This window comes from Talpa europaea (genome assembly GCF_964194135.1).
Source record: "Talpa europaea genome assembly, chromosome: 3".
Lineage (NCBI taxonomy): Eukaryota > Metazoa > Chordata > Mammalia > Eulipotyphla > Talpidae > Talpa > Talpa europaea.
Genome location: NC_140069.1, coordinates 29,190,120 through 29,204,283, shown reverse-complemented (window position 1 = coordinate 29,204,283; position 14,164 = coordinate 29,190,120). Strand labels below are relative to the sequence as shown.

Sequence of the window (14,164 nt, the reverse complement as noted above, 5' to 3'; positions counted from 1 at the left end):
GTTTTTGTTATTGTCTCTTTTGCTGTGCAGAAGCTCTTTAATTTGATGTAGTCCCAGCTGTTTATCTTTGCCTTCACTATCACTGCTTTGGGTGATGTGTCTGTAAAGATGTCTTTGATGTGCAGATCACGTAGTGTTTCGCCTATATTTCCTTCTATATATTTTATGGTTTCAGGTCTTATGTCTAGTTCTTTAATCCATTTTGAGTTGATTTTTGTGTATGGTGTGAGGTAGTGGTCAAGCTTCATTCTTTTGCATGTAGCGACCCAGTTTTCCCAGCACCATTTATTGAACAAACTTTCTTTGCTCCAATGCATAGTCTTTGCTCCTTTGTCAAAGATTAGTTGACCATAAATCTGTGGGTTTATTTCTGGATTTTCTATTCGATTCCATTGGTCTGTATGTCTGTTCTTGTTCCAATACCATGCAGTTTTGATGATTATGGCTTTGTAGTATAGTTTGAAGTCTGGGAGTGTGATGCCTCCATTCCCTTCTTTTTTTTTTTCAGGAGAGCTTTGGCTATTTGGGGTTTTTTGTGATTCCATATGAATTTCATCAATAATTGTTCTATTTCTTTGAAGAATGACATTGAAATTTTGATTGGAATAGCATTGAATCTGTATATTGCTTTTGGAAGGATGGCCATTTTAATAATGTTTATTCTTCCAATCCACGAGCAGGGGATGTCTCTCCATTTCTTTGTGTCTTCTTCTATTTCTTTTAACAGTGTTTTATAGTTTTCTTTGTATAGGTCCTTTACCTCTTTTGTTAGATTTATTCCCAAATATTTGATTTTTTTTGTATCAATAACAAAAGGGATGGTTTTTTTGATTTCTTCTTCTTCAGATTTATTGTTTGTGTATAGGAAGGCTACTGACTTTTGCATGTTGATTTTGTATCCTGCCACTTTACTGAACTGATTGATGAGTTGAATTAGCTTTTCTGTGGAGTTTTTGGGGTTCTCTATGTATAATATCATATCATCTGCAAATAGTGATAGTTTGACTTCTTCTTTTCCTATTTGGATTCCTTGGATGTCTTTCTCTTGTCTTATTGCCCTGGCTAGGACTTCCAGTATTATATTGAAAAGCAGTGGTGAGAGTGGACATCCTTGTCTTGTTCCAGATCTTAATGGAATTGCTTTCAGCTTTTCACCATTGAGAATGATACTGGCTGTTGGCTTGTCATAGATGGCCTTTATGATGCTGAGGTATGTTCCTTGTATCCCAAGAATTTCAAGGGCTTTTATCATGAATGGGTGTTGCACTTTGTCGAAAGCTTTCTCAGCATCTATTGATATTATCATATGGTTTTTATATTTCTTTTTGTTGATGTGTTGGATAACGTTGATTGATTTTCGGATGTTAAACCATCCTTGTGCCCCTGGAATGAATCCTACTTGGTCGTGGTGAATTATCTTATGGATACATTGTTGGATTCTGATGGCTAAAATTTTATTGAGGATTTTTGCATCAGTGTTCATTAGGGAGATTGGCCTGTAGTTTTCCTTTTTTGTGTTGTCCTTGTTCGGTTTTGGTATTAGTGTAATGTTGGCTTCATAGAACGTGTTTGGTATTGTCCCTTCCTTCTCAATTTTTTGGAAGAGTTTGTGAAGGATAGGCACTAATTCGTCTCTGAATGTTTGGTAGAATTCATTTGTAAATCCATCAGGTCCTGGGCTTTTGTTTTTGGGGAGGTTTTTGATTACCATTTCAATTTCGCTAATTGTAATTGGTCTGTTTAGGTGTTCTATTTCTTCTTTATCTAGCTTGGGTGATTGTAGAGTTGTAGGAATTTGTCCATCTCCTCTAGATTATTAAACTTGTTTCCATATAACTGTTCATAGTAGTTACTGATTATTCTTTTGATTTCTGCTGTGTCCGTTGTGATTTCTCCTCTTTCATTGATGATCCTGTTTATTTGTGCTTTCTCCCTTTTTTCCTTTGTGAGCCTGGCTAGGGGTTTGTCTATTTTATTTATTTTTTCAAAGAACCAGCTCTTGGTTTCATTGATCTTTTGGATTGTTTTTTTAGTTTCAATTTCATTTATTTCTGCTTTGGTTTTTATTATTTCTTTTCTTCTACTGGTTTTGGGGTTTTTTTGTTGTTCTTTTTATAGATCTTTGAGCTTCGAGATTAGGTTGTTTCTTTGAGTTCTTTCTTGTTTCTTGATGTGAGCTTCTATTGCTATATATTTTCCTCTTATTACTGCTTTTGCTGCATCCCATACATTTAGGATATTGGTGTCCTCCTTGTCGTTCAATTCAAAAAAATTTTTAATTTCTTCTTTGATCTCCTCATTAGTCCAGTGGTCTTCCAGTAGTGTGGTTTTTAATCTCCATGAGGTAGGAAAGTTCCTTGCCTTCTTTTTATGGTTTATTTCTAGTTTGATGCCTTCATGGTCAGAAAAGATGGTTGATATGATTTCAATCTTGGTGTATCTGTTGATGTTTGTCTTGTGCCCCAGTATGTGATCGATCCTGGAGAATGATCCGTGTGCGCTTGAGAAAAATGTGTACTCCGTTTTTTTGGGGTTTAGTGTTCTATAGATGTCTGTTAAGCCCAATTGCTCTAGGTCCTTATTTAGAGCTTTGGTTTCTTTACTTATTTTTTGTCTTGTTGATCTATCCATTGCTGATAGTGGTGTGTTGAAGTCTCCCACTACGTATGTGTTTTCTCTGATGTCTGTTTTCAGAGAGGACAACAGTTGTCTGATATATTTTGGTGCTCCTTCGTTTGGTGAGTATATGTTAATGAGTGTTATTTCTTCTTGAAGTATTGTCCCCTTGATCATAATGTAGTGACCATTGGGGTCTCTTTTTATCTTTTTGAGTTTGAAATCTGTTTTATCTGATATAAGTATAGCTGTTCCTGCTTTCTTTTTTGGTCCATTTGCTTGTAGGATTGTTTTCCATCCTTTAACTTTGAGCCTATTTTTATCTTTTGTAGCTAAATGTGTTTCCTGGAGACAGCAAAAGGTTGGGTTTTGTTTCTTAATCCAGGCTGCAACTCTGTGTCTTTTTATTGAAGAGTTTAGTCCTTTACATTTAGAGTTAATATTGATATGTTAACATCTGTATTTGCCATTGTGTTTGTCTTTCCTTTGATTTTATTTATTTATTCTTTTAATAACTTTTTTTTTTTTGGCCTTCTTTCATTGTTATTCGTCCCTCTGAGGTTCTGGCTTTAGGACTCCTTGTAGTATTTTTTGGAGTGGGGGTTTAGTTGCAATGAAATTCCGGAGTTTCTGTTTGTCTGGGAAGGTCCATATTCTTTCTTCAAAGAGGAAGGAGAGCTTTGCGGGATAGAGTATTCTTGGTTGGCATCTGTTTTCTTGGAGTCTGTTGACTATGTCCCTCCACTCTCTCCTTGCCCGTAGTGTTTCTTCGGAGAAGTCTGATGTCAGCCTGATTGGCTTTCCTTTGAATGTTATCTGTTTCTTCCCTCTTGCCAGCTTCATTATTTTTTCCTTGTCCTGGATTCTTGGGAGCTTTACTATTATGTGTCTTGCTGTATTTTTTCTTTCGTCGTGGAAGTTTGGTGTTCTTCTTGCTTCTTGTATATCAATTTTCAGCTCCTTCTTCACATTTGGGAAGTTCTCTTCAATTATCTCTTTGAATATTTTCTCTGTTCCTACTTCTCTCTCCTCTCCTTCTGGTATTCCTATAACTCTTATATTTCCTTTCCTCATGGAGTCAGATAGTTCCCGAAGTCTTTCTTCATTCTTTTTCCTTCGTACTTCTCTTTCCTTTTCTGTTTTGGTTCTTTTTATTTCTGTGTCTTCAAGAGCACTTATTCGTTCTTCCATTTCATCAATTCTGCTTTCATTGCTTTTCCCAGAATTCTTTAGTTCTTCCACTAATTCTTTGATCTCCTGCATTTCTTTTACTTCCCTCTTTAGGGACTCAATTTCATTCTTCTGATCGTTGATTATTTTTCCCTTATCATTGTTTTCCTTTATGACTTCTGTCAGTTTTTTAATCACGGCAATTTTAAATTCTCTTTCTGGAAGGCTCAGAAGTTCTTCCAAGTTACTGTCGTTGCAATCTGGGGGCTGGTTTTCTTTTTGTGGTGTGCTTTTTCTCTGGAGAGTTGCTAGGTTGCGTGTGGTTCTTCTCCTCCCTACTGTCTGTTTTCTAATTTGCTGTATGCGTTGGGGCACTGTGTTGTTGGGACTGGCCGGCATCTTGGGTGGGCTTCTCTTCTCCCCTCTGGTTCCTCCAGGAGTCATCTGTCAGTTTCAAGCAGTCTTTATTGGAGAAAGGTCCCTGTCCTAAAATGTCGATGTGGGGACACACTCCCCTGTGCGCCTGGTCTGCCCCGGCGGTGGGTTCCTGCTCCCCCTCTGGGCTTGGACTGCAGGCCAGAGGGGGTGTGGCGTGGGCGAACTTCCCCCGCTCACCTCTGGCTCCTGAGGAAGCCTTCTGCAGGTAGTCTTTACTGAAGAAATGTCCCTGTTCTAAAATGGTGATGTGGGACACACTCCCTGCGCGTCCGGTGTCAGGCACACTCTTCTGCGTGCCTGGTCTGCCCTGGCTGTGGGTGCTCGCTCTCCCTGTGGGCTCAGACTACTTGTTCGGAAGGGGCCCCGGTGTGGGCTAACTCCCCAGCTGGCCACTAGCTCCTTCAGGAGCCTGTGCTGGCTACAAGTCGCTAGGTGGCGCCAAAGATCTCTCCTAGAGCCCTTGGGGAGCTGATTTTCCACCCCGTGGGACAGGGAGCAAAGCGGGGATGGTAGGGTACACCTCAACGGCTTTGGGGTGCTGTGTCTGCCTTGTGCCCCACCGTCGTGGGGAACCCACGCCCCTAATTTCGTGCCCCGGGTCTCAGTTCCAAAGCCCTCAGTTCCAGGACGCGGGCTGTAGCCCAGTTCAGTGGCGCGGGAATGGCGCCTTTTGCACCGCTCCCGTGCCTGGGCGCCTGGTTCCTGCTTACTCAGGGAGGGACCTTCACCTCAGTGAGGACCTCCGCGTGTCTCCCCGCAAGCCTAGGTCGTCTCCCAAGCCTAGGTCGCAGGCGCGGGGACCTGGGCAGCCGCGATCCTGGTCTGCACTTGCTTTTCAAGCGCGCCGATCGCGCCGCTATCCGCGCAAGCTTACCGGCAGCCCGGGCTGTGTGCGCGTCTCCCGGGGTCTTTGTTCTTCTCTAATGGCACCTGGAGCCGTTCGCTCACCGCCGCGGCGAATCCTGCAGGGTTCGCCTCAGCTCCCGTTCACGGGGTGTGGTGGCTGCAATAGTTCCTTTCCACTCACAGTCCCGCTTGCTGCGTCCTTTGTTCTTGTTGGCCGTTTTGGTTTGTTGTTTCCCTCCTCTCTGCCGGTCGGAGAGTGCCACCTCTGTGGGCGGGGGAGGGGAGCAGGGTTCTGCGCTTCCCTCCCTTCTAGTCCTCTTTTATGGCAACTTTCTTCTTCGGGTAGTTTGCTGGAGTCACCCGTTTATCTTCCGTGTCCCAGTTCTCACTGGGACCTGCCGCTTTTCCTCCCCATTAACTTTTTTTAATGGGAGATCTTACTCGCAGCGTCTCCTCGCCGCCATGTTGCTCCGCCCCTCTCTTAATTATGACAATTTTTAAAATGATTTTATTTATTTATTCATACAAGAGCTAGGGTGTAGGCCAGAGGTTCAGGGGGTGGGGGGTGGGGGTGAGAGGATTCACTAAAGACAGAGTGGGGAGCATAACAGGCAGATTGCCTGAAATACACTGCTGAGGGGAGCAGCGAGACATAGTGGGGAGCATAACAGGCAAGATTGCCTGAAATACACTGCTGAGGGGAGCAGCGGGTGAGTCAGGAGAGGTCTGCTGCTGGGTTAGCTCCCTGGTGTGCTACAGTGGCTGCAGATAGTTTCATAGTGCTAAGACTTAACCCCTTGCACCACCAGGGAGGTAAATTTTAATAGGTTGTTTGCAAAGATGATCATAGCAATTTCTTTCATTCCAAAGGACCTTCTGCAACATAAATCTGCATTTTCCTAATGATTAGCGATAAGTGAACATCTTTTCTTCTGTTCATTTCATTGGCCATTTGTATACTGTCTTTGCAGAACATCTATTGGACTCATTGCCCATTTTTTAAAAACTGTACAATATTATTTTTTATTAGGGTAACAATGATTGACACCACTGTATATGATTTAGAGAAAGGTTCATACCTCCTCAGATGTGTTACACCATACCCACCACACCAAGCACCCAAAATCTTCCACTATAGTCCACTCTGCCCCCACCCTGCTTTGTTCCCCTTCTCTACCCTTCAACTCTACAGTCAAGTTTCTAGGGTTTGTTTTGGTTTAGTTTTATCTGTTCCTTTGTTTCTTTATATTCCACATGAGTGAAATCATTTGGTATTTGGCTTTTCCCCCCATGCATGCTGTCCCAAATGGCAACATCTTTTCTTATAGGCGAGAAATATTCCATTGTATATATATACCACTTCTTAATCCACTCATTTTTTGTTGGGCACATAGGTTGTTTTCAAAACGTGGCTACTGCAAATAATACTACAATGAACATGACTCCTTTGCCCATTTTTAAGTTGGGTTGTTTGATTTTATGTTGTTGAATTGTAGGAGTCCTTTATATATCCTGGATATTAACCTCTTATCAGATATATTATTTGCAAATATTTCTCCCATTCTATGAGAGAATGCCTTTCACCCTGCTGACTGTCCTTAGATGCACGAAAGTTTTAATGCTGATATAGTTAAAATTACCAATTTTTTCTTTTGTTGCTTGTGCTTTTGGTGTTATATCCAATGAATCATTGTCAAAACCAATGTCATGCAGTTTTCCCCTATGCTTTTTTCTTGGAGTTCTATAGCTTTAGTTTTTATGTTTAGATCTTTGTTTCATTTTTCCATTAATTTTCATATATATGGTTGAATCTTCTGCATGTGGATATTCAGTTTTCCTAGCATCATTTGATGACAAGACTGTACCTTTTTCATTGAATGATACTGGTATGCTTGTCAAAAATCACTTGACTATGTGATAGTTTATTTCTAGGCTCTCTATTCTACACCTCTAGCCTTATGTTTGTCTGTTTGGGTTACTACAGCTTTGTAGTAAGTTTTGAAATTAGCAAGCATGAACCTCTAGTTTCATAATTTTTCTCAAGATTATTTTGATTACTTGACACCCTTAAGTCCACATGAATTTTAAGAAGGATTTTTCCATTTCTGTAAAAAAATGTCATTGGGATTTTGATAGTGATTGCATTAAATCTCTACTTTGCTTAGGACAATACTGACATCTTAACAAAATATTAAGTTTTCTAATCCATAAACACGAGAAATTCTTCCATTTATTGGTTGTCTAGTTTATTTCAACAATGTTTTAAAGTTTTTCAGTGTGAAAGTGTTTCATTTTCTTGGTTAAAATTATTCCAAGTACTCATTCTTTTTGATGCTATTGTAAATGTACATGATGTGGACTGTAAACATAGGTTTCAAGAGATCTTGAAACTTCTGCTATCAACCTTTTCAAAGACTGATACTGTCACATATAACTCTAGGGCTTGTCTGATAGGGTCATACAGTCAAGCCAACGGTCAGTAAACTATCTGAAAGGGTCATATGGCCAAGCCAACTGTCAGTGAACTGTCAAATACACAAGTGAGGTAACTTTAGAGAGTTCACTGAGCTCAAGTCAAGCTGCTAGATGACTACACTGAAGATACCCTAGTGAGATGAGCAGAAGAACCAACTAGTCATACTGCTTATCACAAAATTGTGAGCAAACAAAACATGGTATTTTAAGCCATTAAGGTTTTGGGGGTGATAACAAAGACTTTCTAAAACAGAATTAAGTCATTTTATTTGCCATTTCCTAACTATGATAATTTATTCATTACTTTGTAGCTCATTTCAAACTGTTCCCATAGGCTATTAAGACTTATTCCAACTGAGACAAGACAGAGTTCTTTGATGTTAAACATTCTACATTATTCATTATGTTCATAAATAATTTAAAGCATCTGAATGTCAGCATTCTAAATAATTTATATATTTTTAAAGTATAGTTCAAAATGAAATCTTACTAGAACTATAGAAATACAGATGTTAATTTTCTAATTTCTAACTTCATAATTGAAAGACTCGATATTATAATTTTCAGACTAATCTTTACTATTGCTTACATCTGCTAGCATTTAGTACCAAATTTATTGAGGGTATATTTTGAAACTTTATCATCTGATTATTTAAAAACTCAAATAATAACAGTATTATGAAAAAAAGCACTTACCACTAGAAATATTTATATTTCTCAAAGCATTTAATGGCACAAATAAGCAAAATGGTTTAATATTACTTAAAAACTTCAAAGAGATACATGTCTACAATTTTATCTAGTTATAAATAAATGTATGTTAATAAATATAGCTATATTAGATTGCTATCATCTTATATAAAAAATCAGATACAGCAATAGGCAAAAATAAATACTATTTAAAACATGGTAAATTTTTACCATGGTAAAATTTACTTCAAAAATGTGGTTACTTCACTGAAGAACTCATTTTGAGAAATTACGCTCTCAAGTTGTGGAAACAGCTGCTTTAAAATTAATTAACTGTACTATATGCATTCTTCAAAAGAAATAAATAAGGAACAGGGCAGAAGAAATAAAGAGACAATGGAACAAAAGAGGAAATAAGGCAGGCTTATACTGAAGTTTACATAGCAACTAGACTAGAACTGGGCTATTATTTTTGACAAACCTAGTGAAATTAGCGCGTAAGTAGAAACTAGTTTAGTTAGCTTTCAAAATTGAGGCAAAGTGTTCAAAGACTACATTATAAAAGCCTTTGCATCATTTGTGTCGGAAGCTGAATCCTGTCAGAAGAATCTCACATTCACATTATTAAAAACATCTTTTGAAGCAGTTGCCATTTTAGTTTAAAGAGTCCTATTATTTCTCTAAATATGGACATATTTAACTGTAAACAACTATGTATGTATATTACTTTGCAAGTACATTTTTACAAGCAAATGACAATTTCACAATTCCTTTACCCACATACATGGCTATACACTGAATATGCAGCCTGTAATTTTACACATTCACACACACATGCTATATTTCTCAACATGATGATAAAATAAAGGAGAAAACATAAATGTGAAAATAAAAAGGTACTTACAAAATCAAAATCCCCATCTTGAGGGACTTTCCAGTTATCAGGAAAAACGTTTTTGGACATAGGGAAGGGTTCGTGCATGTTCTGATTACAGTTTTCATGACTCTTATTCTTGAAATCCTGTTTATCAAAGTAGTCCATGAAAGATGGTCTTTGTACTTGTGGTGAAGTTGCATTTCCTGAGGTAAACAAAGAGCAAAGAAGGTCTAAGGAAATATACCTCATATACATCATACTCATGGAAGTATGATTTTTTTTATTAAGCAATAGTATAAATTTGCACTGATCAGATTCAAGGCCAACATAGTCAATTTGATAAAGAACAAAACAAAACAATAATGAATAAATAGAAATGCCCAGGCCAAATAAAAATTCAACTAATAACAATTTTAGTCATGATATTCTTTTTTTTAAATGGGAGTGACTTACTTTTTTTTTTTTTAAGATTTATTTATTTTATTTATGCAAGCACTGGGTACAGTCAGAAGCGTGGGAGGGTAAGAGAATTCACCAGAGCCAGAGTAGAGAGCAGAGCAGGCAGAAGGACCAAAATACACTGCTGAGGGGAGCAGCGGGCATTTTTTTTTAACATTTCTCCTGCATTATTTTTATTGTGTGCCATTATCAGCTATAAGTAGTAGTCAAGATGTACCCAGGTTCCTCTCATACCTTATCTCTCTACTTACAGTCTTCCTAGCTAATTTCACCTATTCTCTTCTCCCATGGTATCACTCATCATATTTATTATGTATCCATGACTCCAAACTTTATTTCTCCAAGTTAGATGTGGCTCCTAAATTCTATCTCCGATTTTTCCATTGCACACTTGATCTGATTGACGTGAGTTAGACTTACTTCAAACTTACAAGGTCTAAAGCTAAAGTCAAGATTGTTCTGGTCAAACCTGCTGTTTCTCCATATGTTCAATATCTGCTAATGTCCACTTCACTCAATCCCCAAAGTGCTAAAGTTGAAAATTAACTCAGATTTCTCTCTTCCCATTATACCATACTCTTTCTTAGGTCTTTTTAATTCTACCTCTCTGTCCATCATTGCTAAAGTTTTTAAGTTATTCATTTCTTGCCTTAGCCATTGAAGCAACCTCTAAATTGGTCTCCTACTTCATCCCAGTTTTAATTTTAGTTTCATATTGACAACAGAGTGACCTTCCTAAGAAAAAAATCAAACCATGTCATTCTTCAATTCAGAATTTTTAATGGCTATTTTATATACTGAATGATTAAAATAGAAAATGGGCATTAGAATAACTAGATATTTTTCTTTTTCTTTTCAAATTTTAATTTATTTTTTGCTTAGAAGAACTGGGTATAGGCCAAAGGTATGTGGGGTTGGGGGGCGGGCAAGAGGCTTCTCCAGAGACAGAGTAGGGAGCAGAACAGGCTGATTTGCTGAAATACACTGCTAAGGGGAACAGAGGGGGAGACAGGAGAGGTCGTCTGCTTTGCCGTATGTGAGTTAGCTTCCTAGCCCAGGATCGAATTCAGGCTATAGCAGTGATAGCGCTGAGACTTAACCTCTAGACCACCAGGGAAGCCACTAGATTTTTCTATCTGGCTGCTTTATCAGCAGTTTTCAAACTGGGTTTCCTAGAGTCCCAGAATTTAAAAACAAAAACAAAATTAAGTCCTAGGGACCATCATAAAGATACTTTCTACATAGTTCTCCGGATTTTAAGTTACCTACCTTCTTAAAAACTTCCTGCAATGGGAAGTAAATCTCCCATAAGGAAGCCTGTTAGGTAACTCTTAAGCCATGAAAAGTATTTTTAAAATGTGAACTTGAAATCTTTCCTTCTGTAATTTATACTCATATTCCAATAAAATTCTCTGTAATATTACAGTCTCTTCATATCTGAAGACAGAGATCATGATTCTGGATTTGATTGGTTGTTTCTCTGGGGAAACAAACCCAGTTCCTTTCATGTGACATGTTTTTCCAATTCATCATCATCTTGTTTACTTGCCTACAGAGTCATTCTCATTTCTCTAAGATCTTCCAAAGTCAGACATAATATTGAGCATAGCAATCTGACCAATCCAGGAATGGTTTTGTAGAAGTACTAATGTAGCTTAAAAGTATATGACGCTACATAACATTGTTGGCTCAGGATGAGCTCTACAAGGTGATTTTGGTCAAAAGAAAGTACTAAAACCTTTATTTTTACTCTTTAGGGATATGTGTTAAAACTGAACTGATGCCTACTCTAAATGATAAATCAATAAGTTTAAAAAATTTTCAATTAAAATGGTGGGATAAGGGTGATGGAAATGTGAGATAAGGTCCCAGCTCCTCTTTTAGATCTCAGGTTGAGCAGATCCTTGAAAAATGTCATTTCATTATAACATTGATGAGAGAAAAATAATCCCTGTGGATATTGGCTGAAATGACTATACATAGGTTCACCTATTAACAATGTTAAGTGATGACTTACTATATTATTTGGTAGATTTGGAGTTTGTTAAGATGAAGATAAGAGGGCCTCCCTGGTGGTGCAGCAGTTGAGCGCTGGGTTGTGAAGCTGCCCGCAGCCTCTGCAGCACCGGTTCGATTCCCGGCTGCTCCCCGGCCACTGGAGGAGGGTCCCACATGGCGCGCAGACCTCTCCTGCCGCCCGCTGCTCCCCTCAGCAGTGTACTTCTGTCCTTCTGCCTGCTCTGCTCCCCGCTCTGGCTCTGGTGAATTCTCTCACCCTCCCGCGCTTCTGACTGTACCCAGTGCATGTATAAACCAAAAACAAAACAAACAAACAAATAAGTAAAGAAATAAGACATGCCTCTAGAAAATTAAAAAAAAAAAAAAAGATGAAGATAAGAGAGTTTGGTAATGGTAGTACTTATTCATTTAAAAAATCTAATGAAAAATACCAGATGGTCTCACTCATAGCAGGAATCTAGAAAACTTAAATAAGGGACCAGGAAAAAGAATAACTATAAGAAAGTAAAAATCAAAATCAACGAACAACTATGAACCAGAGACACTCTATGGGGGGTGGGGGGCAGGGAGGGGAGGGATTGGGGTCAAAATAAGGGGGTCGCAATTGTATGGGGAATATAAAAATAAAATTTATAATAAAAAAAATCTGTTTCAGGGGCTTCCCTGGTGGCGCAAGGGGTTAAGCACCGCACTATGAAGCAATTCGCAGCCTCTGCAGCTTGAGTTCGATCCCTGGCAAGCCAGGGAGCAACCCACGTGGTGCAGCACACCTCTCTTGTCTCGCTTGCTGCTCCCTCAGCAGTGTATTTCAGTCAATCTGCCTGTTCTGTTCCCCACTCTGTCTCTGGTGAATCCTCTCACCCCCTGTATCTCTGGCCTGTACCCTGGCTCTTGTATACATAAATAAATAAATCTTTGAAAAAAATCCATTTCATTGTCTTAAAATGACATTTTTCCCATCAAAATATTTTTTATTGAATTCGCTTATTGTGCCATAAAAAAACTATTGTAAATATATATATTAACATAAAATTTTAACACCATTTTAACAATTTTTACATGTATAGTTCAACAGTATTAGTACATTCACACTGTTGTGCAACTAAACTCCAGAACTCTTTTCATCTTGCAAAAATGAAACACTATACCTACTAAATAACAACTTCCCCATCTCCCCTCCCCACCAGTGCCAGCAACTACCTTCTACTTTTTGTCTTTGTAAATTGACTACTCTAAATACCTCATATAATAGTTTGGAATCATTACAAATTTGTCTTTTTATGACTGGCTAACTTTACGTACTTTAATGTTCTCAAGATTCATCCATGTTGTAAAACATAAGAATTCCCTTATGTTTTAAAGCTAACTGGTATTTCATTGCATGCATGTCTTGTTTTGTTTATCTATTCATCTGTTAATGGACACTTGGGTTGCTTCCATATTTTGGCTATTGAAATACTGCTATGAACACAAATGTACAAATATCAATTTGAGATCTTTCTGATAACTATTCTAAGTTAAGCAAGATTTTTCTCTTTACATGTGCAGATCTTTATCTGCAAGTGATCATATTTTTTAACACCTACACATAGGTCTTTTTCATTTTCTATGGAGTTTGGATGGCTAAGCTTAATACCTGATCAAGTGAATTATTAAAAAACAAACATGAATAATATAATTTATTAGTAAATTAATAATAATAATTAAATGACTTGTCTTTTAAATGTTTGTCTGGGGCCTCCCCGGTGGCGCAGCGGTTGAGCGCTGGGTTGTGAAGCTGCCCGCAGCCTCTGCAGCACCAGTTCGATCCCCGGCTGCTCCCCGGCCACAGGAGGAGGGTCCCACATGGCGTGCAGACCTCTCCTGCCGCCCACTGCTCCCCTCAGCAGTGTACTTCGGTCCTTCTGCCTGCTCTGCTCCCTGCTCTGGCTCTGGTGAATATTCTCACCCTCCCGCGATTCTCACTGTGCCCAGTGCTTGTATAAATAAATAAATAAATGTCTTCTAAAATAAATAAATAAATAAATAAACAAATAAATAAATGTTTGTCTTTACCTTTTCACTAAATTGTAAATTCCTTACCTAATTCAGAGACATAAATCCTTTAAGCCAAACAATTTTATAGATAAGACTACCACAGTAGTCTTCTCATGATGGTCATGAGAAGGAGCTAATGAGAGAGTATGTGGTTTTTCAACATCATTACTTTTGAATTAGTATTTCATTATTAGCAACTGTGCATTAATAATAAATTTGAAAATTATTGTTAGTACTACTACAATTTTTAGAGTAAACTACCTCAGTAAAGTAAAAATGAGTATGAGATTCCAAATATGCATGTATTAGTGGAAAAACAGAAAAAGACTCTCAACACAACCATTTATGTAAAGACTCATTACCCAGTTAGAGCTGCTCAGACATTAGAAGGCTTACAAGTAAGTGTGATAAGACATCTGGGACCCAAATGGTGCCTACTGAAAAGATATTGAGGCATTCCATCAAGTTAGGAGAGTATAAAACACCAATATTCACAGTAAACCTTCAGAAGTCATAATGTTCATATCCTATACACAA

General features: G+C 38.2%; 1 protein-coding gene across 1 annotated transcript in view; it reads right to left on the bottom strand.

Moving 5' to 3' along the window:
- Positions 1–14,164, bottom strand: part of STK3 (serine/threonine kinase 3) — a gene marked incomplete at its 5' end in the record, with an annotated part of 334,603 nt that overhangs the window by 47,995 nt on the left and 272,444 nt on the right. Inside the window, 1 exon segment of the mRNA XM_084230531.1 lies at positions 9,140–9,315. Within this exon segment, the coding sequence (XP_084086657.1) occupies positions 9,140–9,315 (176 nt within the window).